The 25634-nt window shown below is 46.0% G+C and overlaps 1 protein-coding gene across 9 annotated transcripts in view; it reads left to right on the plus strand.

Annotated features, from left to right (window-relative positions):
* The window catches only part of LOC124025204 (arf-GAP with coiled-coil, ANK repeat and PH domain-containing protein 3-like), a 159313-nt gene that overhangs the window by 125594 nt on the left and 8085 nt on the right, over positions 1–25634 (plus strand). For 2 of the 9 annotated variants that reach the window (XR_006837160.1, XM_046338823.1), the window contains exons 15-24: positions 262–488; positions 2134–2203; positions 2488–2582; positions 3635–3852; positions 4220–4315; positions 6213–6314; positions 7440–7666; positions 9809–9918; positions 19071–19181; positions 19416–19522. Coding sequence is in view for 8 of the 9 variants with exons in the window: in XM_046338823.1 (XP_046194779.1) it covers positions 262–488; positions 2134–2203; positions 2488–2582; positions 3635–3852; positions 4220–4315; positions 6213–6314; positions 7440–7666; positions 9809–9918; positions 19071–19181; positions 19416–19522 (1363 nt within the window). In the remaining variant the exon portion in view is untranslated. Of the gene's footprint in view, positions 1–261; positions 489–2133; positions 2204–2487; positions 2583–3634; positions 3853–4219; positions 4316–6212; positions 6315–7439; positions 7667–9808; positions 9919–19070; positions 19182–19415; positions 23115–25634 lie in introns of those variants that run through there. The other 7 variants (XM_046338828.1, XM_046338829.1, XM_046338825.1 and 4 more) reach the window with 6 other exon arrangements.

The following is a 25634-nucleotide window of genomic DNA, read 5'->3' on the forward strand; positions in this document are numbered from 1 at the left end:
CATAACCACCCTCTGTTCTCTGTCTCTCTCTAGTATCTGGACCGGACAGCCTCCCCCTCTACCAGCAGTATAACTAACCATAACCACCGTTTGTTCTGTCTCTCTCTAGCGTCTGGACCGGACAGCCTCCCCCTCTACCAGCAGTATAACTAACCATAACCACCGTTTGTTCTGTCTCTCTCTAGCGTCTGGACCGGACAGCCTCCCCCTCTACCAGCAGTATAACTAACCATAACCACTGTTTGTTCTGTCTCTCTCTAGCGTCTGGACCGGACAGCCTCCCCCTCTACCAGCAGTATAGACTCAGCCAGCGAGCCCCGGGGGGAGAAATGGGGGAGAGGGGGTGAGGGCAGGGGGGAGAGCATCCTCCACCGGGTGCAGACCCTCCCGGGTAATGAGCTGTGTTGTGACTGCTCCCAGGCTACACCATGCTGGGCCTCCATCAACCTGGGAGTCCTACTCTGCATCGAGTGCTCTGGCATACACAGGTAAACTACACTACCCACAATGCTACAGGTAGGGAATCACTAGACCAGGGGTACTCAACTCTTACCCTACGAGATCCGGAGCCTGCTGATTCTCTGTTCTATCTGATAATGAATTGCACCCACCTGGTGTCCCAGGTCTAAATCAGTCCCTGATTAGAGGGGAATCACCCACCTGGTGTCCCAGGTCTAAATCAGTCCCCGATTAGAGGGGAATCACCCACCTGGTGTCCCAGGTCTAAATCAGTCCCTGATCAGAGGGGAATCACCCACCTGGTGTCCCAGGTCTAAATCAGTCCCCGATTAGAGGGGAATCACCCACCTGGTGTCCCAGGTCTAAATCAGTCCCTGATTAGAGGGGAATCACCCACCTGGTGTCCTAGGTCTAAATCAGTCCCTGATTAGAGGGGAATCACCCACCTGGTGTCCTAGGTCTAAATCAGTCCCTGATTAGAGGGGAATCACCCACCTGGTGTCCCAGGTCTAAATCAGTCCCCGATTAGAGGGGAATCACCCACCTGGTGTCCCAGGTCTAAATCAGTCCCCGATTAGAGGGGAATCACCCACATGGTGTCCTAGGTCTAAATCAGTCCCTGATTAGAGGGGAATCACCCACATGGTGTCCCAGGTCTAAATCAGTCCCCGATTAGAGGGGAATCACCCACCTGGTGTCCCAGGTCTAAATCAGTCCCTGATTAGAGGGGAATCACCCACCTGGTGTCCCAGGTCTAAATCAGTCCCCGATTAGAGGGGAATCACCCACATGGTGTCCCAGGTCTAAATCAGTCCCCGATTAGAGGGGAATCACCCACCTGGTGTCCCAGGTCTAAATCAGTCCCTGATTAGAGGGGAATCACCCACATGGTGTCCCAGGTCTAAATCAGTCCCCGATTAGAGGGGAATCACCCACCTGGTGTCCTAGGTCTAAATCAGTCCCTGATTAGAGGGGAATCACCCACCTGGTGTCCCAGGTCTAAATCAGTCCCCCATTTGAGGGGAATAATGTAAAAACACAGTGGAACTGGCTTCAAGGTCCAGAGTTGAGTTTGAGGGTGCTAGACTACAATACCGACAATGCTACAGTGAACTAGACTAAATTACAACACCCTAAGCACACGTCTATGCATTAAGTGCTCCGGCATACGCAGGTAAACTACAGTACCCACAATGCCAAAGGTAGGAAACTAAAAACAACACTGGAAACAATTCTCTGCATCAAGGACTTCACGAGACCTAATCCCAAATAGAACAAGTGAAAGAACAGCCAAACAGCAGCGAGAGACAGGAAGTAGAACAGGTGAAAGAGACAGACAGGAAGTAGAACAGGTGAAAGAGACAGACAGGAAGTAGAACAGGTGAAAGTGACAGACAGGAAGTAGAACAGGTGAAAGTGACAGACAGGAAGTAGAACAGGTGAAAGTGACAGACAGGAAGCAGACTGCAGACATCATCATCACGAGACCTAATCCCGATTTCTGTCACTTCAGACAGTCTGGGGATGACAACTTAATCTGTTTAAAACTTGTCCCTCCATATCTTCGCAGAATACAGGCTACGCAACACACATACTCTACTCGGAGTTTAGGAAACGCCGCTGTATCTGACCTGTTGTCTTTCTTTCTCTCTCTCTGTGGTGTGTCTTCTACAGGAGTCTGGGGGTTCATTGCTCCAAGGTTCGTTCACTAACACTGGACTCCTGGGAACCAGAGCTACTCAAGGTGAGTTTCTCACTTCCTGCTCTGCATCATCTTATTATTATTATCTTCGTGATTCAAGATATGACGTAATTCCTTTCAAAGAAGCTTCTTGGGAATATCTCTTTATTACATTACATTTAAGTCATTTAGCAGACGCTCTTATCCAGAGCGACTTACAAATTGGTGCATTCACCCTATGACATCCAGTGGAACAGTCACAGTCTCTCTCTCTCTCTTCGTGTTTCGGGGTTATGAAATTCCTCACCTAATCGTTTCTTCTCTGCTATCTTTCTCTCTGTCTCCAGTTGATGTGTGAGCTGGGTAACAAGGTGATTAACCACATCTATGAGGGAGCCTGTGAGGAACTGGGAGTGAAGAAACCTGGACCTTCCAGTCCTAGGTGAGCACTGGTTAGCAAGTTTACCTATCGGCTAGGAGACTCCTAAACATGACACATACGGTCTTCCCTCATCTCCTATTGGCTAGGAGACTCCTAAACATAACACATACGGTCTTCCCTCATCTCCTATTGGCTAGGAGACTCCTAAACATGACACATACGGTCTTTCCTCATCTCCTATTGGCTAGGAGACTCCTAAACATGACATATGGTCTTCCCTCATCTCCTATTGGCTAGGAGACTCCTAAACATGACATATGGTCTTCCCTCATCTCCTATTGGCTAGGAGACTCCTAAACATGACATATATGGTCTTCCCTCATCTGCTATTGGCTAGGAGACTCCTAAACATGACACATACGGTCTTCCCTCATCTCCTATTGGCTAGGAGACTCCTATTGGCTAGGAGACTCCTAAACATGACACATATGGTCTTCCCTCATCTCCTATTGGCTAGGAGACTCCTAAACATTACATATGGTCTTCCCTCATCTCCTATTGGCTAGGAGACTCCTAAACATGACACATACGGTCTTCCCTCATCTCCTATTGGCTAGGAGACTCCTAAACATGACACATACGGTCTTCCCTCATCTCCTATTGGCTAGGAGACTCCTAAACATGACACATACGGTCTTCCCTCATCTCCTATTGGCTAGAAGACTCCTAAACATGACACATACGGTCTTCCCTCATCTCCTATTGGCTAGGAGACTCCTATTGGCTAGGAGACTCCTAAACATGACACATATGGTCTTCCCTCATCTCCTATTGGCTAGGAGACTCCTAAACATGACATATGGTCTTCCCTCATCTCCTATTGGCTAGGAGACTCCTAAACATGACATGTACGGTCTTCCCTCATCTCCTATTGGCTAGGAGACTCCTAAACATGACATATGGTCTTCCCTCATCTCCTATTGGCTAGGAGACTCCTAAACATGACATATACAGTCTCTCTCTCTCTCTCTCTCTCTCTCTCTCTCTCTCTCTCTCTCTCTCTCTCTCTCTCTCTCTCTCTCTCTCTCTCTCTCTCTCTCTCTCTCTCTCAGACAAGAGAAGGAGGCGTGGATCAAGGCTAAATATGTGGAGAGGCGTTTCCTGAAGAAGATGAGTGTCAGTGACTCATTGGTGGAAGGTGAGAGGAAGTCCCGCCCCTGGAGCGTGAAGAAGTGTCATCGCCACAACAGCTCCGTGCGAGGAGCGCCCAAAACCCGCCGGAAATACCGACACGACCCCGGTTTGATTTCACCAGGAAACCTCTCCGCAGGTGACTAAACTCTCTCTCTCTCCTCTCCTTCTGCAGTTGACTGAATGTTTAAGCCGTGGAAAGCTGTCCTGCATATGTCTTGAAGGACAATACAACTAGAAAAATATCCATTTAGCTGTTGTGGAAGAGTCCTGAGGAAAGCATGTGATGCTGACAGACTGCAGACGTCGTCACGAGACCCAATCCCAATTTCTGACACTTCAAACAGTCTGGGGATTTAAAACCAGTCCCTCCATATCTTCAAACCCTTGTACTTTATCACTTTTACTTTTGTCAAATAAATAATGAGAGCTCCTGTCTGGAACCCTTTTTGTAATATGAGGTGATATTAAGACTCTCTCTCTCTCTCTCTCCTGTATGTCCTCAGCTGCAGCAGCAGCGAAGCTCCGACGTGACTCTCTGTTTTGTCCTGATGAGATGGACAACCTCTTCTCCTACTTCGACACTGGCAATGGCACCCGCAGTAAGTCTGACCCATAGTTCCCCGCAGTAAGTCTGACCCAGAGTTCCCCGCAGTAAGTCTGACCCAGAGTTCCCCACAGTAAGTCTGACCCAGAGTTCCCCGCAGTAAGTCTGACCCAAAATTTCCCGCAGTAAGTCTGGCTCAGAGTTTCTCGCAGTAAGTCTGACCCAGAGTTCCCCGCAGTAAGTCTGGCCCAGAGTTTCCAGCAGTAAGTCTGGCTCAGAGTTTCCCGCAGTAAGTCTGGCTCAGAATTTCCCGCAGTAAGTCTGACCCAAAATTTCCCGCAGTAAGTCTGGCTCAGAGTTTCTCGCAGTAAGTCTGACCCAGAGTTCCCCGCAGTAAGTCTGGCCCAGAGTTTCCAGCAGTAAGTCTGGCTCAGAGTTTCCAGCAGTAAGTCTGGCTCAGAGTTTCCCGCAGTAAGTCTGGCTCAGAGTTTCCCGCAGTAAGTCTGGCTCAGAGTTTCTCGCAGTAAGTCTGGCTCAGAGTTTCCCGCAGTAAGTCTGACCCAGAGTTTCCCGCAGTAAGTCTGACCCAGAGTTTCCCGCAGTAAGACTGACCCAGAGTTATCTATGTGTGGCTGTGGTCTGACACACACTCACCTGCCAACCAGAGAGAACAAACGGGATAATAGATGTGTTGGGGTGGAGATGAGGCTTTAGAAGGAACTGTTGGGGTGGAGATGAGGCTTGGTTCTATATGGGGGGATTGGGGTCAGCAGGGTGGATTGGGGTCAGTAGGGTAGATTGGGGTCAGAAGGATGGATTGGGGTCAGTAGGGTGGATTGGGGTCAGTAGGGTGGATTGGGGTCCGTAGGGTGGATTGGGGTCCGTAGGGTAGATTGGGGTCAGAAGGGTAGATTGGGGTCAGAAGGGATTTATTTTAGGGATTGAGAGGCAGCCAGAGGATGGTTAGGGTTAGGAGGAATGTTTAGGGGGGTTAGGGTTAGGAGGGGGGTTAGGGTTAGGAGGAGTGTTTAGGGGGGTTAGGGTTAGGAGGGGGGGTTAGGAGGAGTGTTTAGGGGGATTAGGGTTAGGAGGAGTGTTTAGGGGGGTGGGGTTAGGGGGGGGTTAGGGGGGTAGGGTTAGGAGGGGGGGGGGGTAGGGTTAGGAGGGGGTTAGGAGGAGTGTTTAGGGGGTAGGGTTAGGAGGAGTGTTTAGGGGGTTAGGGTTAGGAGGAGTGTTTAGGGGGTAGGGTTAGGAGGAGTGTTTAGGGGGTTAGGGTTAGGAGGAGTGTTTAGGGGGGTTAGGGTTAGGAGGAGTTTTAGGGGGGGTTAGGGTTAGGAGGAGTGTTTAGGGGGGTTAGGGTTAGGAGGAGTGTTTAGGGTGGTTAGGAGGAGTGTTTAGGGGGGTTAGGGTTAGGAGGAGTGTTTAGGGGGTTAGGGTTAGGAGGAGTGTTTAGGGGGGTTAGGGTTAGGAGGAGTGTTTAGGGGGGTTAGGGTTAGGAGGAGTGTTTAGGGGGGTTAGGGTTAGGAGGAGGGTTTAGGGGGGTTAGGAAGAGTGTTTAGGGAGGGTTAGGAGGAGTGTTTAGGGGGGTAGGGTTAGGAGGAGTGTTTAGGGGGGTTAGGAGGAGTGTTTAGGGGGTTAGGGTTAGGAGGAGTGTTTAGGGGGTTAGGAGGAGTGTTTAGGGGGATTAGGGTTAGGAGGAGTGTTTAGGGGGGGGGGGGGTTAGGGTTAGGAGGAGTGTTTAGGGGGGTTAGGGTTAGGAGGAGTGTTTAGGGGGGTAGGGTTAGGAGTGTTTAGGGGGGGGGTAGGGTTAGGAGGAGTGTTTAGGGGGGGTTAGGAGGAGTGTTTAGGGGGGTTAGGAGGAGTGTTTAGGGGGGTTAGGAGGAGTGTTTAGGGGGGGTTAGGGTTAGGGAGGCGGTGTGGTGACTAACGTGTCCGTGTCTTGGCGCTGGTTGGCCCTGCAGGTCTGAGCAGTGACAGTGGGCTGGGAGGCAGTACAGACGGGAGCACAGACATACTGGTGTTTGGCTCAGTGGTCGACAGTGTCACCGAGGAGGGTAAGTCACTTGAATTTACTGACTATGACTGTGATATGTGGTTGTCCCACCTAGCTATCTGGAGATGAATGTACTGACTATGACTGGTCCACCTAGCTATCTGAAGATGAATGTACTGACTATGACTGGTCCACCTAGCTATCTGGAGATGAATGTACTGACTATGACTGGTCCAACTAGCTATCTGGAGATGAATGTACTGACTATGACTGGTCCACCTAGCTATCTGTAGATGAATGTACTGACTATGACTGGTCCACCTAGCTATCTGTAGATGAATGTACTGACTATGACTGTGATATGTGGTTGTCCCACCTAGCTATCTGAAGATGAATGTACTGACTATGACTGTGATATGTGGTTGTCTCACCTAGCTATCTGAAGATGAATGTACTGACTATGACTGTGATATGTGGTTGTCCCACCTAGCTATCTGAAGATGAATGTACTGACTATGACTGTGATATGTGGTTGTCTCACCTAGCTATCTGAAGATGAATGTACTGACTATGACTGATATATGTGGTTGTCCCACCTAGCTATCTGTAGATGAATGTACTGACTATGACTGTGATATGTGGTTGTCCCACCTAGCTATCTGAAGATGAATGTACTGACTATGACTGTGATATGTGGTTGTCCCACCTAGCTATCTGGAGATAAATGTACTGACTATGGCTGTGATATGTGGTTGTCTCACCTAGCTATCTGAAGATGAATGTACTGACTATGACTGTGATATGTGGTTGTCCCACCTAGCTATCTGGAGATAAATGTACTGACTATGGCTGTGATATGTGGTTGTCTCACCTAGCTATCTGAAGATGAATGTACTGACTATGACTGTGATATGTGGTTGTCCCACCTAGCTATCTGAAGATGAATGTACTGACTATGACTGTGATATGTGGTTGTCCCACCTAGCTATCTGAACGCACTAACTGTAACTCTGGACAAGAGCGTCTGCTAAATGGCTAACATGTAAAATAGTGTACTTTCAAAGGTTCAGCGCTAGTCGTATTTTAGGACTTTGTCAAACTGTAGTAGCCTGACTAACCCTCCTCTCCCTCATTCTCCACCTCCCCCCCACACTCTCTCCTTCTCCCTCCCTCCCCCTTGCCCCAGTAGAGTGTGAGGGTGAGTCAGAAGAGGAGGAGTCTAGCGGGGAGGTGGAGATAGAGCAGGAGGCGGGATCAGAACCTGAGGAGCCCCTCCCCCCGGGGGCGTTGCTCTACCGGTCGTCACGGCTACACAACCTGCCACTCATGGCCGAGGCGCTGGCGCACGGGGCAGACGTCCACTCTGCCAGCGATGAGGAGGGAAAGACCCCGCTCATACAGGCCGTGACAGGGGTAAGATACACACACTATAGATACACACTATAGATACACACACTATAGATACACACACTATAGATACACACACTATAGATACACACACTATAGATACACACTATAGATACACACACTATAGATACACACACTATAGATACACACACTATAGATACACACTATAGATACACACTATAGACACACACTATAGATACACACTATAGACACACACTATAGATACACACACTATACAGGGGTAAGATACACACTATAGATATACACACTATAGATACACACACTATAGATACACACTATAGATACACACACTATAGATACACACTATAGATACACACACTATAGATACACACTATAGATACACACACTATACAGGGGTAAGATACACACTATAGATACACACACTATACAGGCCACAGGCGGCTGGTGGCACCTTATTTAGGGAGGACAGGTTTATGGTAATGGAACAGGATAAATGGAATGGCATCAAATACATGGTTTTATTCCAGACGTCATTATGAGTCGTTCTCGCCTCAGCAGCCTGCCTTGATACATATGACACTGTTCTGATACGATACTGCTCTGACACAACACTGTGGTCTGATACAACACTGTGGTCTGATACGACACTGTGGTCTGATACGACACTGTGGTCTGATACGACACTGTGGTCTGACATGACACTGTGGTCTGATACGACACTGTGGTCTGATACGACACTGTGGTCTGATACGACACTGTGGTCTGATACGACACTGTGGTCTGACATGACACTGTGGTCTGATACGACACTGTGGTCTGATACGACACTGTGGTCTGATATGACACTGTGGTCTGATACGACACTGTGGTCTGATACGACACTGTGGTCTGACATGACACTGTGGTCTGATATGACACTGTGGTCTGATACGACACTGTGGTCTGATACGACACTGTGGTCTGATACGACACTGTGGTCTGACACTGTGGTCTGATACGACACTGTGGTCTGATACGACACTGTGGTCTGATACGACACTGTGGTCTGATACGACACTGTGGTCTGATACGACACTGTGGTCTGATACGACACTGTGGTCTGATACGACACTGTGGTCTGATACGACACTGTGGTCTGATACGACACTGTGGTCTGATACGATACTGTGGTCTGATACGATACTGTGGTCTGATACGACACTGTGGTCTGACACGACACTGTGGTCTGACACGACACTGTGGTCTGATACGACACTGTGGTCTGACACGACACTGTGGTCTGACATGACACTGTGGTCTGACATGACACTGTGGTCTCTCTCCTCCCCCAACACTCTCCTCCCCCCACCTCTCTCTCTCTCCCTCTTCCCTCCCCCAACACTCTCCTCCCCCCACCTCTCTCTCTATCCCTCTTCCCTCCCCCAACACTCTCCTCCCCCCACCTCTCTCTCTCTCTCTCCCTCTTCCTTCCCCCAACACTCCTCCCCCCACCTCTCTCTCTCTCCCTCTTCCCTCCCCCAACACTCTCCTCCCCCCACCTCTCTCTCTCTCCCTCTTCCCTCCCCCAACACTCTCCTCCCCCACCTCTCTCTCTCTCCCTCTTCCCTCCCCCAACACTCTCCTCCCCCCACATCTCTCTCTCTCCCTCTTCCCTCCCCCAACACTCTCCTCCCCCCACCTCTCTCTCTCTCCCTCTTCCCTCCCCCAACACTCTCCTCCCCCCCACTCTCTCTCTCTCTCTCCCTCTTCCCTCCCCCAACACTCTCCTCCCCCCACCTCTCTCTCTCTCCCTCTTCCCTCCCCCAACACTCTCCTCCCCCACATCTCTCTCTCTCCCTCTTCCCTCCCCCAACACTCTCCTCCCCCAACACTCTCTCTCTCCCTCTTCCCTCCCCCAACACTGTCCTCCCCCACCACTCTCTCTCTCCCTCTTCCCTCCCCATTACTCTCCCCCACACTCTCTCTCTCCCTCTTCCCCATCACTCTTCTCCCCACCACTCTCTCTCCCTCTTCACTCCCCATTACTCTCCTCCCCCCCTACTCTCTCTCTCCTTCCTCCCTCCCCATCACTGTCCTCCCCCACCACTCTCTCTCTCCCTCCTCATCACTCTCCTCCCCCCACCACTCTCTCTCCCTCTTCCCCTCATTCTCTCTCCTCTTTGTCAGGGCTCTCTGACAGCATGTGAGTTCCTGCTGCAGAATGGGGCTGATGTGAACCAGAGGGACATGGGGGGGAGAGGACCCCTCCACCACGCTACCTACCTGGGACACACAGGGTGAGAGACATTCATTACCCCTCCACCACACTACCTACCTGGGACCTACAGGGTGAGAGACATTCATTACCCCTCCACCACACTACCTACCTGGGACATACAGGGTGAGAGACATTCATTACCCCTCCACCACGCTACCTACCTGGGACATACAGGGTGAGAGACATTCATTACCCCTCCACCACGCTACCTACCTGGGACATACAGGGTGAGAGACATTCATTACCCCTCCACCACGCTACCTACCTGGGACATACAGGGTGAGAGACATTCATTACCCCTCCACCACGCTACCTACCTGGGACATACAGGGTGAGAGACATTCATTCATTCATCCCTAACCCCTATACCACGCTACCTACTTTTTTTTTTTCAAATCAAATTTTATGTGTAACATGCTTCGTAAACAACAGTGAAATTCTTACTTACGGGTCCTTCCCAACAATGCAGAGAGTAAGAAAATAGAGATTAATAATTTTAAAATAAAAACGACGAGGAATAAATCCACAATGAGTAACGATAACTTACCAGGCTATATACACGGGGTTACCAGGCTATATACACGGGGTACCAGGCTATATACACGGGGTACCAGGCTATATACACGGGGTTACCAGGCTATATACACGGGTTACCAGGCTATACAGAAAATAGACATTCATTCATTCATCCCTAACCCCTACGGGGTACCAGGCTAAAAGGTACCTATACCAGGCTATATACACGGGTTACCAGGCTATATACACGGGTTACCAGGCTATATACACGGGTTACCAGGCTATATACACGGGTTACCAGGCTATATACACGGGTTACCAGGCTATATACACGGGGTTACCAGGCTATATACACGGGTTACCAGGCTATATACACGGGTTACCAGGCTATATACACAGGGTACCAGGCTATATACACGGGGTACCAGGCTATATACACGGGGTACCAGGCTATATACACGGGGTACCAGGCTATATACACGGGGTACCAGGCTATATACACGGGGTACCAGGCTATATACACGGGGTACCAGGCTATATACACGGGGTACCAGGCTATATACACGGGGTACCAGGCTATATACACGGGGTACCAGGCTATATACACGGGGTACCAGGCTATATACACGGGGTACCAGGCTATATACACGGGGTACCAGGGGTACCAGGCTATATACACGGGGTACCAGGCTATATACACGGGGGTACCAGGCTATATACACGGGGTACCAGGCTATATACACGGGGTACCAGGCTATATACACGGGGTACCAGGCTATATACACGGGGTACCAGGCTATATACACGGGTACCAGGCTATATACACGGGGTTTACCAGGCTATATACACGGGGTACCAGGCTATATACACGGTTTACCAGGCTATACGGGGTACCAGGCGGGGTACCAGGCTATATACACGGTTTACCAGGGGTTACCAGGCTATATACACGGGTACCAGGCTATATACACGGGGTACCAGGCTATATACACGGTTTACCAGGCTATATACACGGGGTACCAGGCTATATACACGGTTTACCAGGCTATATACACGGGGTACCAGGCTATATACACGGGTTACCAGGCTATATACACGGGGTACCAGGCTATATACACGGGGTACCAGGCTATATACACGGGGTACCAGGCTATATACACGGGGTACCAGGCTATATACACGGGGTACCAGGCTATATACACGGGGTACCAGGCTATATACACGGGGTACCAGGCTATATACACGGGGTACCAGGCTATATACACGGGGTACCAGGCTATATACACGGGGGTACCAGGCTATATACACGGGGTACCAGGCTATATACACGGGGTACCAGGCTATATACACGGGGGTACCAGGCTATATACACGGGGTACCAGGCTATATACACGGGGTACCAGGCTATATACACGGGGTACCAGGCTATATACACGGGGTACCAGGCTATATACACGGGGTACCAGGCTATATACACGGGGTACCAGGCTATATACACGGGGGTACCAGGCTATATACACGGGGTACCAGGCTATATACACGGGGTACCAGGCTATATACACGGGGGTACCAGGCTATATACACGGGGGTACCAGGCTATATACACGGGGGTACCAGGCTATATACACGGGGTACCAGGCTATATACACGGGGTACCAGGCTATATACACGGGGGTACCAGGCTATATACACGGGGTACCAGGCTATATACACAGGGTACCAGGCTATATACACGGGGTACCAGGCTATATACACGGGGGTACCAGGCTATATACACCAGGGGGTACCAGGCTATATACACGGGGTACCAGGCTATATACACGGGGGTACCAGGCTATATACACGGGGTACCAGGCTATATACGGGGGTACCAGGCTATATACACGGGGTACCAGGCTATATACACGGGGTACCAGGCTATATACACGGGGTACCAGGCTATATACACGGGGTACCAGGCTATATACACGGGGTACCAGGCTATATACACGGGTACCAGGCTATATACACGGGGTACCAGGTACCAGGCTATATACACGGGGGTACCAGGCTATATACACGGGGTACCAGGCTATATACACGGGGTACCAGGCTATATACACGGGGTACCAGGCTATATACACGGGGTACCAGGCTATATACACGGGGTACCAGGCTATATACACGGGGTACCAGGCTATATACAGGGGTACCAGGCTATATACACAGGGGTACCAGGCTATATACACGGGGTACCAGGCTATATACACGGGGTACCAGGCGGGGTACCAGGCTATATACACGGGGTACCAGGCTATATACACGGGGTACCAGGCTATATACACGGGGTACCAGGCTATATACACGGGGGTACCAGGCTATATACACGGGGGTACCAGGCTATATACACGGGGTACCAGGCTAAATACAGGGGGGTACCAGGCTAAATACACGGGGGGTACCAGGCTATATACACGGGGGTACCAGGCTATATACACAGGGTACCAGGCTATATACAGGGGTACCAGGCTATATACACGGGGTACCAGGCTATATACACGGGGTACCAGGCTATATACACGGGGTACCAGGCTATATACACGGGGTACCAGGATATATACACGGGGGTACCAGGCTATATACACGGGGGTACCAAGCTATATACACGGGGGTACCAGGCTATATACACGGGGGTACCAGGCTAAATACACGGGGGTACCAGGCTAAATACACGGGGGTACCAGGCTAAATACACGGGGGTACCAGGCTATATACACGGGGGTACCAGGCTATATACACGGGGGTACCAGGCTATATACACAGGGTACCAGGCTATATACACGGGGTACCAGTACGGAATTGATGTGCTGCGGAACAAGGTCATTGAGGTAGACGTGTACATATATCTAGTGGTAAAGTGACTAGGCAACAGGATAGATAATAAGCAGTAACAGCAATGTATGTGATGAGTCAAAATAGTTAGTGCAAAGGGGATCAATGCAGATAGTCGGGGTAGCTGTTTGGTTAACTATTTAGCAGTCTTGTGGCTTGGGGGTAGAAGCTATTCAGGGTCCTTTTGGTTCCAGACTTGGTGCATCGGTCCCGGATTAGTGTCCCACGCCCTGAAAGTGGCAGCTCTGGCCTGTTTCTCAGTGCAGATGTTGCTTGTAATCCATGGCTTCTGGTTGGGATATGTACGTACGGTCACTGTGGGAACAACGTTGTCGATGCACTTATTAATGAAGCCGGTGACTAATGTGGATAAACTCCTCAATGTTATCAAATGAATCCCAGAACATATTTCAGTCTGTGCTAGTGAAACATTCCTGTAGATTAGCATGGGGTAAAAAGGAGATATTTCTGTAGATTAGCATGGGGTAAAAAGGAGACATTCCTGTAGATTAGCATGGGGTAAAAATGAGACATTCCTGTAGATTAGCATGGGGTAAAAAAAAGGAGACATTCCTGTAGATTAGCATGGGGTAAAAAAGGAGACATTCCTGTAGATTAGCATGGGGTAAAAAAGGAGACATTCCTGTAGATTAGCATGGGGTAAAAAAAAGGAGACATTCCTGTAGATTAGCATGGGGTAAAAAAAGGAGACATTCCGGTAGATTAGCATGGGGTAAGAAGGAAACATTCCTGTAGATTAGCGTGGGGTAAAAAGGAGACATTCCTGTAGATTAGCGTGGGGTAAAAAGAAGACATTCCTGTAGATTAGCATGGGGTAAAAAGGAGACATTCCTGTAGATTAGCGTGGAGTAAAAAGGAGACATTCCTGTAGATTAGCGTGGGGTAAGAAGGAAACATTCCTGTAGATTAGCATGGGGTAAAAAGGAGACATTCCTGTAGATTAGCATGGGGTAAAAAGGAGACATTCCTGTAGATTAGCATGGGGTAAAAAGGAGACATTCCTGTAGATTAGCATGGGGTAAAAATGAAACATTCCTGTAGATTAGCATGGGGTAAAAAGGAGACATTCCTGTAGATTAGCATGGGGTAAATAGGAGACATTCCTGTAGATTAGCATGGGGTAAAAAAGGAGACATTCCTGTAGATTAGCATGGGGTAAAAAAGGAGACATTCCTGTAGATTAGCATGGGGTAAAAAGGAAACATTCCTGTAGATTAGCATGGGGTAAATAGGAGACATTCCTGTAGATTAGCATGGGGTAAAAAAGGAGACATTCCTGTAGATTAGCATGGGGTAAAAAGGAAACATTCCTGTAGATTAGCATGGGGTAAGAAAGGAGACATTCCTGTAGATTAGCATGGGGTAAATAGGAGACATTCCTGTAGATTAGCATGGGGTAAATAGGAGACATTCCTGTAGATTAGCATGGGGTAAATAGGAGACATTCCTGTAGATTAGCATGGGGTAAATAGGAGACATTCCTGTAGATTAGCATGGGGTAAAAAAGGAGACATTCCTGTAGATTAGCATGGGGTAAAAAAGGAGACATTCCTGTAGATTAGCATGGGGTAAAAAGGAGACATTCCTGTAGATTAGCATGGGGTAAAAAGGAGACATTCCTGTAGATTAGCATGGGGTAAATAGGAGACATTCCTGTAGATTAGCATGGGGTAAAAAAGGAGACATTCCTGTAGATTAGCATGGGGTAAAAAAGGAGACATTCCTGTAGATTAGCATGGGGTAAAAAGGAAACATTCCTGTAGATTAGCATGGGGTAAAAAAGGAGACATTCCTGTAGATTAGCATGGGGTAAAAAAGGAGACATTCCTGTAGATTAGCATGGGGTAAAAAAGGAGACATTCCTGTAGATTAGCATGGGGTAAAAAGGAAACATTCCTGTAGATTAGCATGGGGTAAATAGGAGACATTCCTGTAGATTAGCATGGGGTAAAAAAGGAGACATTCCTGTAGATTAGCATGGGGTAAAAAGGAAACATTCCTGTAGATTAGCATGGGGTAAGAAAGGAGACATTCCTGTAGATTAGCATGGGGTAAATAGGAGACATTCCTGTAGATTAGCATGGGGTAAATAGGAGACATTCCTGTAGATTAGCATGGGGTAAATAGGAGACATTCCTGTAGATTAGCATGGGGTAAATAGGAGACATTCCTGTAGATTAGCATGGGGTAAAAAAGGAGACATTCCTGTAGATTAGCATGGGGTAAAAAATGAGACATTCCTGTAGATTAGCATGGGGTAAAAAGGAGACATTCCTGTAGATTAGCATGGGGTAAAAAGGAGACATTCCTGTAGATTAGCATGGGGTAAATAGGAGACATTCCTGTAGATTAGCATGGGGTAAAAAAGGAGACATTCCTGTAGATTAGCATGGGGTAAAAAAGGAGACATTCCTGTAGATTAGCATGGGGTAAAAAGGAAACATTCCTGTAGATTAGCATGGGGTAAATAGGAGACATTCCTGTAGATTAGCATGGGGTAAAAAAGGAGACATTCCTGTAGATTAGCATGGGGTAAAAAGGAAACATTCCTGTAGATTAGCATGGGGTAAATAGGAGACATTCCTGTAGATTAGCATGGGGTAAAAAAGGAGACATTCCTGTAGATTAGCATGGGGTAAAAAGGAAACATTCCTGTAGATTAGCATGGGGTAAAAAAGGAGACATTCCTGTAGATTAGCATGGGGTAAATAGGAGACATTCCTGTAGATTAGCATGGGGTAAATAGGAGACATTCCTGTAGATTAGCATGGGGTAAATAGGAGACATTCCTGTAGATTAGCATGGGGTAAAAAAAATGGGGGTACAACAGATTTCAGCTTCCCTGCTTTAAAATCACCAACCACGAGAAGCACCTCCTCTGAATGAGCATTTTCCTGTTTGCTTATGGCCCCATACAGCTCGTTGAGTGCGGTCTTAGTGCCAGCATTGGTTTGTGGCAGTAAATGACCAGCTAGGAAAAAATAGAGATGAAAGAAAACCTATTGGTAAATAGTGTGGTCTGCAGCTTATCATGAGGTATTCTAACTTGGGCAAGCAAAAAGGTAAAAACGTCCTGATCATTAGAAATCGTGCACCTGGGACACAGGGTAAGAGATTCATTGATTCATCCCTAACCCTTACACCACACTACCTCCCTGGGACAGAGGGTAAGGGATTCATTCATTCATCCCTAACCCCTACACCACACTACCTCCCTGGGACAGAGGGTAAGGGATTCATTCATTCATCCCTAACCCCTACACCACACTACCTACCTGGGACAGAGGGTAAGGGATTCATTCATTCATCCTTAACCCTTACACCACACTACCTCCCTGGAACAGAGGGTAAGGGATTCATTCATTCATCCCTAACCCCTACACCACACTACCTACCTGGGACAGAGGGTAAGAGTTTAATTCATTCATTCATCCCTCACCCTTACACCACATTACCTACCTGGGACAGAGGGTAAGAGATTAATTCATTCATCCCTAACCCCTACACCACACTACCTCCCTGGGACAGAGGGTAAGATATTCACTCATTCATCCCTAACCCTTACACCACACTACCTCCCTGGGACAGAGGGTAAGGGATTCATTCATTCATCCCTAACCCCTACACCACACTACCTACCTGGGACAGAGGGTAAGAGATTCATTGATTCATCCCTAACCCTTACACCACACTACCTCCCTGGGACAGAGGGTAAGGGATTCATTCATTCATCCCTAACCCCTACACCACACTACCTACCTAGGACAGAGGGTAAGAGTTTCATTCATTCATTCATCCCTCACCCTTACACTACCTACCTGGGAAAGAGGGTAAGAGATTCATTCATTCATCCCTAACCCTTACACCACACTACCTACCTGGGACAGAGGGTAAGAGATTCACTCATTCATTCCTAACCCCTACACCACACTACCTACCTGGGACACAGAGTAAGAGATTCATTCATTCATCCCTAACCCTTACACCACACTACCAACCTGGGACAGAGGGTAAGACATTCATTAATTAATTAATCCCTAACCCCTACACCACACTCCCTACCTGGGACAGAGGGTAAGAGATTCACTCATTCATCCCTAACCCCTACACCACACTACCTACCTGGGACACAGAGTAAGAGATTCATTCATTCATCCCTAACCCTTACACCACACTACCAACCTGGGACAGAGGGTAAGACATTCATTATTTAATTAATCCCTAACCCCTACACCACACTCCCTACCTGGGACAGAGGGTAAGAGATTCATTCATTCATCCCTAATCACGATACCACTATCCATACCTGGGACATACAGGGTAAGAGACATTTATTCATCCCTAACCACTATACTTACCTGGTAACTTGCTTATATACACAGAGTACCACTACCGAGTGTATATAACCAACACATGAATGTTTCTAATCAAAATAAGAAGTGATGCAGTCAGTCTCTCCTCAACTCTCAGCCAAGGGAGACTGGCTGCATCAGCCCTCTGATACAATGAAGAGCAAAACATGGCTCTCTGTTCTGGACCAGCTGCAGCTTAACTAGGTCTTTCCTTGCAGCACTGGACCACACGACTGGACAATAATCTAGATAAGATGAGACTAGAGCAGAACTTGCTTTTTGGAGTGTGGTTTCATAAAAGCAGAGCATCTCTTTAAAGGACAGATCTCTCCCCATCTTTACAACCATTGAATCTATATGTTTTGACCATGACAGTTTACAATCTAAGGTGACGGCAAGTAATTTAGTCTCCTCAACTAGTTCAACAGCCACACCATTCATTACCAGATTTAGCAGATGTCTAGAACTTAGGGAATGATTTGTACCAAATACAATGCTCTTAGTTTTAGAGATGTTCAGGACCAGTTTATTACTGGCCACCCATTCCAAAACAGACTGCAACTCTTTGTTAAGGGTTTCAGTGACTTCATTAGCTGTGGTTGCTGATGCTTATATGGTTGAATCATCAGTGTACATGGACACACATGCTTTGTTTAATGCCAGTGGCGGGTCATTGGTAAAAATAAAAAAAGAGTAGAGGGCCTAGAGAGCTGCCCTGTGGTACACCACACTTTACATGTTTAACATTAGAAACCCCTCTGAGTTCAATTAGATAGATAGCTCTGAATAAACGATATGGCAGAGGTTGAAAATCCATAAGCCATACGTTTTCTCAACAGGTTATGGTCAATAATATCGAAGGCTGCACTGAAATATAACAGGACAGCTCGCACAATCTTCATATTATCAATTTCTTTCAACCAATCATCAGTCATTTGTGTCAGTCCAGTACATGTTGAGTGCCCTTCTCTATAATTGTGCTGAAAGTCTGTTGTTAATTTGTTTACAGAGAAATAGCATTGTATTTGGTCAAACACCATTTTTTCCCAACAGTTTGCTAAGAGCTGGCAGCAAGCTGATTGGTCTGCTGTTAGAACCAGTAAAGGCCACTTTACCACTATCGGGTAGTGGAATGACTTTGGCTTCCCTCCAGGCCTGAGGACAAAGACTTTCCTCTAGGCTCAGATTAAAAACAAGGGGCCTCCCGGGTGGCGCAGTGGTCTAAGGCACTGCAGTGCAGTGCTAGCTGTGCCACCAGAGACTCTGGGTTTGAGCCCAGGCTCTGTCGCAGCCGGCCTCGACCGGGAGGTCCATGGGGCGAATATATCTATATCTCTCTCCAGATATATAGACACATATATATATATATATATATATATAAATACATATCCATCTCTCACTTTCTCTTTAGTCAGGTGTGTCTGTTCCTGAAGAGAGGGGCTTGTCAGACGGAGGTGGATGAGGAAGGTCACGACCCTCTGAGCATGGCTGTCCAGGCCGCTAACGCCGATATAGTTACATTGTAAGTGTTCACCGAAAACATCTGATACCTCTTCTAAAAGTATCTTAAATAATCCCCCAGCTTGCCCCCCGCCTCACTAAATGACTAAAATGTAAATATAAAATAAATAAATACAAAATGTTACCCAAACTTTTGTTAATATTATTATGTTTTCTGTTTCTCTCCGATATATTTTTCCTACCTCTCCTTCTCCAACCCTACCCCACTTCTCCTACCTCTCCCTCTCTCTCCCAGGTTGCGGTTAGCACGGATGAACGAGGAGATGCGCGAGGCGGAGGGTCCGTTTGGTCAGCCAGGTCAATACCCCAGCAGCTCCCCAACTGAACATCAGTACAGGAAATGTATTCAGGAGTTTATCTGCCTCACCATAGACTACTGTTAGGGGGCGCCACTGAGGCAGGATGCATCCCAAATTGTACCTTATTCCCTAAGTAGTGCAATACATTTGACCAGAGGCCTATTGGTACCCTATTCCCTATGTAGTGCACTACTTTTGACCTGGGCCCACTACAAAAGTAGTGCACTACATAGGGAATAGGGTGAAATTTCGAATATAGCTTAGCCACTACTAACTGGGCATATAGAGGCATATCATACAGGGCAGAGTAGTAGGATGAAGTTGCCCTTATATAAACTGGTCTGGAGTCAGTTTTGCTTTGTTACCGTAATTGGTTAGGGTTATGATTTGTGGAGGGTAAAGCTGATTCTAGATCTGTGTCTAAGAGCAACGAGGCCCTACTGACCGTAGCGCAGAACAACGTTGTTTTATCTGACCAACAATATGCTTCTCTTCTTCTTCTACATCCAGATCTTTTAACCACATCGCTAGCTGCTTTCCACACCGTTCATATTATAAACTGAGTGAAACACAGTGTATCTGGCTGTTCCTAATAGTCTTGTCTGTGGTTCTCACTGTCAGGCCGTTTACTCGCTACACTGCTCAACACTTCCTGCCTCTCCTGTACACCCTTAGAGAAAAACAAAGTGCTATCCAGAACCATTAATGGCTCTTCGACTGTCCCCATCAGGAGATCCCTTTGAAGAACCCGTGTGGGTTCCGTATAGAACCCTTTCCACAGAGGATTCTACATGGAAAACAAAATAGTTCTATCTGGAACCAAAAAAGGTTCCCCTGTGGACATAGCTAAAGAACCCTTTTTTTCTTAGTGTAGGCTTTCCTGTCCATGTATTACCTTCCCTCTTCCTCCCTCTTCCTCCCTCTACCTCCCTCTTCCTCCCTCTCTTACCAGTAAGTCTTTACAATATTATTCTATAGTGTCCTTCCTATTCAGCATTTTACAATAGTTTAGAACATTATATTATAGTGTTCTATTCAGCATTTTACAGTAGTTTAGAACATTATATTATAGTGTTCTATTCAGCATTTTACAGTAGTTTAGAACATTATATTATAGTGTTCTATTCAGCATTTTACAGTAGTTTAGAACATTATATTATAGTGTTCTATTCAGCATTTCACAGTAGTTTAGAACATTATATTATAGTGTTCTATTCAGCATTTTACAGTAGTTTAGAACATTATATTATAGTGTTCTATTCAGCATTTTACAGTAGTTTAGAACATTATATTATAGTGTTCTATTCAGCATTTTACAGTAGTTTAGAACATTATATTATAGTGTTCTATTCAGCATTTTACAGTAGTTTAGAACATTATATTATAGTGTTCTATTCAGCATTTTACAGTAGTTTATATTCCAGAATTTGATAGTACCATAAGAATTAACCAGTGCCCATTGTGTTGTAATGAATTAGAATCTGTTGATTTAGAAATAATGGCATGATTACAGTATGTCTATAACTCTGTGTTCCTTAAAGGGTTCAAACTGGCCTGAAAAGGAAGCCTTTTGTCCTCATGTCTTCTGTGGGAGATCGAGGTTAGATGTAATTCAGTGGCTAGATGTGCAGGGTTCCAACTGTTGGTCTACGGTGGCATGAGGTTACAGTGGCTACAGTAACCACTGGTTACAGTAACCACTGGTTACAGTGTTATGGAATGGGTGTTGTTGTGGATGCTATAGGCATGGTCAAGGATGGTCCACTGCGGTAGTCTGGGAAGGTGGGGTCGTCATGTTTCACTGTGTGTGTGTAATGGGAAGGGACGGATGCAGGGGCGAAGTGGTTCAAATGTGATGAGAATACCGAAGGACTGATGGATGGAGAAAGAGACAAACGTCTGCTTTGTTGTTATTTGTGAGTGAGGATTAAATGCTATATTATTATTATTATTGTTATTATTATTATTATTATTACGATGATATCTTAATGTAAAAACAACAACTTTCTCTTCCTAACAGTAATGCGCTTTATTTATCGTTGCTGTCGTGGTTACGTCATGCTCTCTCATTTTGCTCGTTGAGTTTCTGTCTTTTTGTTTTGTATTGGTTTATTTATGTTAAAATAGGGTAGTAAAAAAATCCGGAATCTTCCATACATGATTCCTGGAAAACCGAGGAATTTGGGGGAAGTTATTGGAATGTTGTAATCCTACGTTGAACCCGAAGGACTTGTGCAATGATGATTATTATTACAGAATTGATGTGTTTCTGTAAATTATTTTCCTTTATTTTTTATCTTTCAAACTTTTCAATATCCTCACTTTTTTTTCTGACTGGATATGTTTTGGTCTGGTCTTGCGTCATTGTGTCACACACACATTCTGGCTTCAGGTCTAAACAAGGGTTTCATCAACCCTGATCTATACCTAGAATTACTGTACTAGACTTGTTGAAAAATGTAATTTATTTGTAGACATTCTAGTGATTACGTGTTTCTATATCTATATTTCAAACCTTTTTGTTGATTGCAGTACCTTCAGTGTTTACTGATAAAGACATCTTCTTCACGACCATACCAGTGGTGCTTTGGTTGACTTATGGCGACAGAGGGAGTCAGGGGCCATTGGTAACTGTCCCTGTAGTAGTTAGGGAGAGGAAGAGCTAGTCCCATTTAATTATCATCCAAACCCATTGTAATTCTATGGTTACAACTGACTGTCTTCTCCGGCCATCATTGCTCAATGCTCATTATATTCTGCATGCTTTTCGGTTGTGACCAGAACGTTCTAGAACGTATGTACGCGTTCTAGAATATACTCTTGGGCGTTTTTAGAATGCTGCGTAGTTCTTGGGGGCGTTCTAGAATGCTGTCTGCATTCGGAGCATGATAGTTTCCTATTTGTCCCCTCATGGTGCTGTGAAGTCCTGTTAAAAAGCATGAGCTACAGTACAGTGCAGCCACTTCCTGTGATGTCCTAAAACAACTTCCTCCTGTGTCTTTGGTAGACCTATGGACCTCTGTGCCATCTCTACATCCACTTATGGACCAGCTATAGCTTCACTGTTTTGTCAATTTGATTTCTTTTTTCTTTTTAATGAAACATAGAGCTGAACTGTTTTTCGTTCGCTAGCCAACCTCTGTTTGTTCCTCAACTACGTTGGCATGAAGTCCTAAAGTAGTTCGATTCTTTTTTTTTTTGTTCTCTGCCAAAGACTTTGGAAAAGAGAAGTGTGCAACAGTGTTGTTAGGCATCAATCAGTTTCAGCGAGAATACATAAATACTGCGTTTAACGTCTGATAACGTGTGGTACAGTGAAACATAAAGGGTTCGCCAGTGTTTTTACTAAATGCTCTAGTGAAGATAGTCACAGAACAATTATTATTTTCATCAATTGTTTTTTATTTTCAGAGTGTGGAAGCAGGTGATATTCTGCAAGTATTTTGAATTCAAAGTAAAACAACAGGAGTGATAAAGTCAATATATTTGACTTTGACTGTGACTAAATAGGGTGGTAACCTAGCCCAGCTGAAGTGGTGGGTGTTGTTTCTTACTGTTTTAACATTGGGGTTAAAGGATGCTTCTAAACAAACAAACAAACATGCTGTAAATAAAAACGCTTTTTAACATTTTAACTCTTGACTCAAACTGCCTGCTCTGACTTCCGCATTCCACCACGGAACCCTGCCTGTTCCATGCCACCTGCTCTGACTTCCGCATTCCACCACGGAACCCTGCCTGTTCCGTGCCACCTGCTCTGACTTCCGCATTCCACCACGGAACCCTGCCTGTTCCGTGCCACCTGCTCTGACTTCCGCATTCCACCACGGAACCCTGCCTGTTCCGTGCCACCTGTTCTGATTCTGTTCTCTTCTTCCAAACATCTATCTGTGCACTCTTTTGGAATATTGTGACATAGCTATCTCTCTGTCCTACTTGGGGAAACAAACATCCTAGTATTAATATCTCTACATTTACATTTACATTTAAGTCATTTAGCAGACGCTCTTATCCAGAGCGACTTACAAATTGGTGCATTCACCTTATGACATCCAGTGGAACAGTCACTTTACAATAGTGCATCTAAATCTTAAAGGGGGGGGATGAGAGGGATTACTTATCCTATCCTAGGTATTCCTTAAAGAGGTGGGGTTTCAGGTGTCTCCGGAAGGTGGTGATTTCTACATTTGGATATCTTTGAAATAACTTTCTTTTTGTTCCTTGGTTTTAAGAAACACTGAGATGGTGGTTTAAAAAAAAAAGAAGAAATGCATAAAGAGAATAAAACCAAGAAACTCTTGATGAACTCTTCACCTTGCTTGGACTGCTTCTGCCTCATTTCTGACTCCTGTTGCCTTCTCTCCTGGTAAACAACCCTTCTCTCTACGTTGCCGTAACTTTTCGGTTGGAATGTTACTGGAACGTTGGGAGAACGTTACTCACTGGTCTATACTGTAACTGCGTCAACACACACACCACCACACCTTCAGCATTCAACAACGCACAGTGCAGTCCTATGGAGCCAGATCAACGGGTCACATACTCATCTCAGAGAGGTCTTTCTTTATACCCAACGCTCTTCTGTCTCCTTCTCTGAGGAAAAAAAAATACACTGTCTGTTTCCCAAATGGCACCCTATTCCCTACATAGTGCACATAGTGCTCATATCCAGAGCGACTTACATTCAGTACATTCACCTTCAGATAGCTAGGTGGGACAACCACATATCACAGTCATAGTCAGTACATTCATCTCCAGATAGCTAGGTGGGACAACCACATATCACAGTCATAGTCAGTACATTCATCTACAGATAGCAGTGGACCAGTCATTCATCATTCATCTTCAGATAGCTAGGTGGGACAACCACATATCACAGTCATAGTCAGTACATTCATCTTCAGATAGCTAGGTGGGACAACCACATATCACAGTCATAGTCAGTACATTCATCTTCAGATAGCTAGGTGGGACAACCACATATCACAGTCATAGTCAGTACATTCATCTACAGATAGCTAGGTGGGACAACCACATATCACAGTCATAGTCAGTACATTCATCTTCAGATAGCTAGGTGGGACAACCACATATCACAGTCATAGTCAGTACATTCATCTTCAGATAGCTAGGTGGGACAACCACATATATCACAGTACATTCATCTAGTCAGGTGGGACAACCACATATCACATTCATCTTCATCTTCAGATAGCTAGGTGGGACAACCACATATCACAGTCATAGTCAGTACATTCATCTTCAGATAGCTAGGTGGGACAACCACATATCACAGTCATAGTCAGTACATTCATCTTCAGATAGCTAGGTGGGACAACCACATATCACAGTCATAGTCAGTACATTCATCTACAGATAGCTAGGTGGGACAACCACATATCACAGTCATAGTCAGTACATTCATCTCCAGATAGCTAGGTGGGACAACCACATATCACAGTCATAGTCAGTACATTCATCTCCAGATAGCTAGGTGGGACAACCACATATCACAGTCATAGTCAGTACATTCATCTACAGATAGCTAGGTGGGACAACCACATATCACAGTCATAGTCAGTACATTCATCTTCAGATAGCTAGGTGGGACAACCACATATCACAGTCATAGTCAGTACATTCATCTTCAGATAGTGTGGTTCTGTAGCTCAGTTGGTAGAGCATGGCGCTTGTAATGCCAGGGTAGTGGGTTCGATCCCCGGGACCACCCATACGTAGAATGTATGCACACATGACTGTAAGTCGCTTTGGATAAAAGCGTCTGCTAAATGGCATATATTATTATTATATTATTATTATTATATTATATTATTATATTATTATTATTGTTATTATTATTATTATTATTATATATTATTATATATTAGATAGCTAGGTGGGACAACCACATATCACAGTCATAGTCAGTACATTCATCTTCAGATAGCTAGGAGGACCAGTCATAGTCAGTACATTCATCTTCAGATAGCTAGGAGGACCAGTCATAGTCAGTACATTCATCTCCAGATAGCTAGGAGGACCAGTCATAGTCAGTACATTCATCTTCAGATAGCTAGGAGGACCAGTCATAGTCAGTACATTCATCTTCAGATAGCTAGGTGGACCAGTCATAGTCAGTACATTCATCTCCAGAT

Source organism: Oncorhynchus gorbuscha, linkage group LG03 (genome assembly GCF_021184085.1).
Source record: "Oncorhynchus gorbuscha isolate QuinsamMale2020 ecotype Even-year linkage group LG03, OgorEven_v1.0, whole genome shotgun sequence".
NCBI lineage: Eukaryota > Metazoa > Chordata > Actinopteri > Salmoniformes > Salmonidae > Oncorhynchus > Oncorhynchus gorbuscha.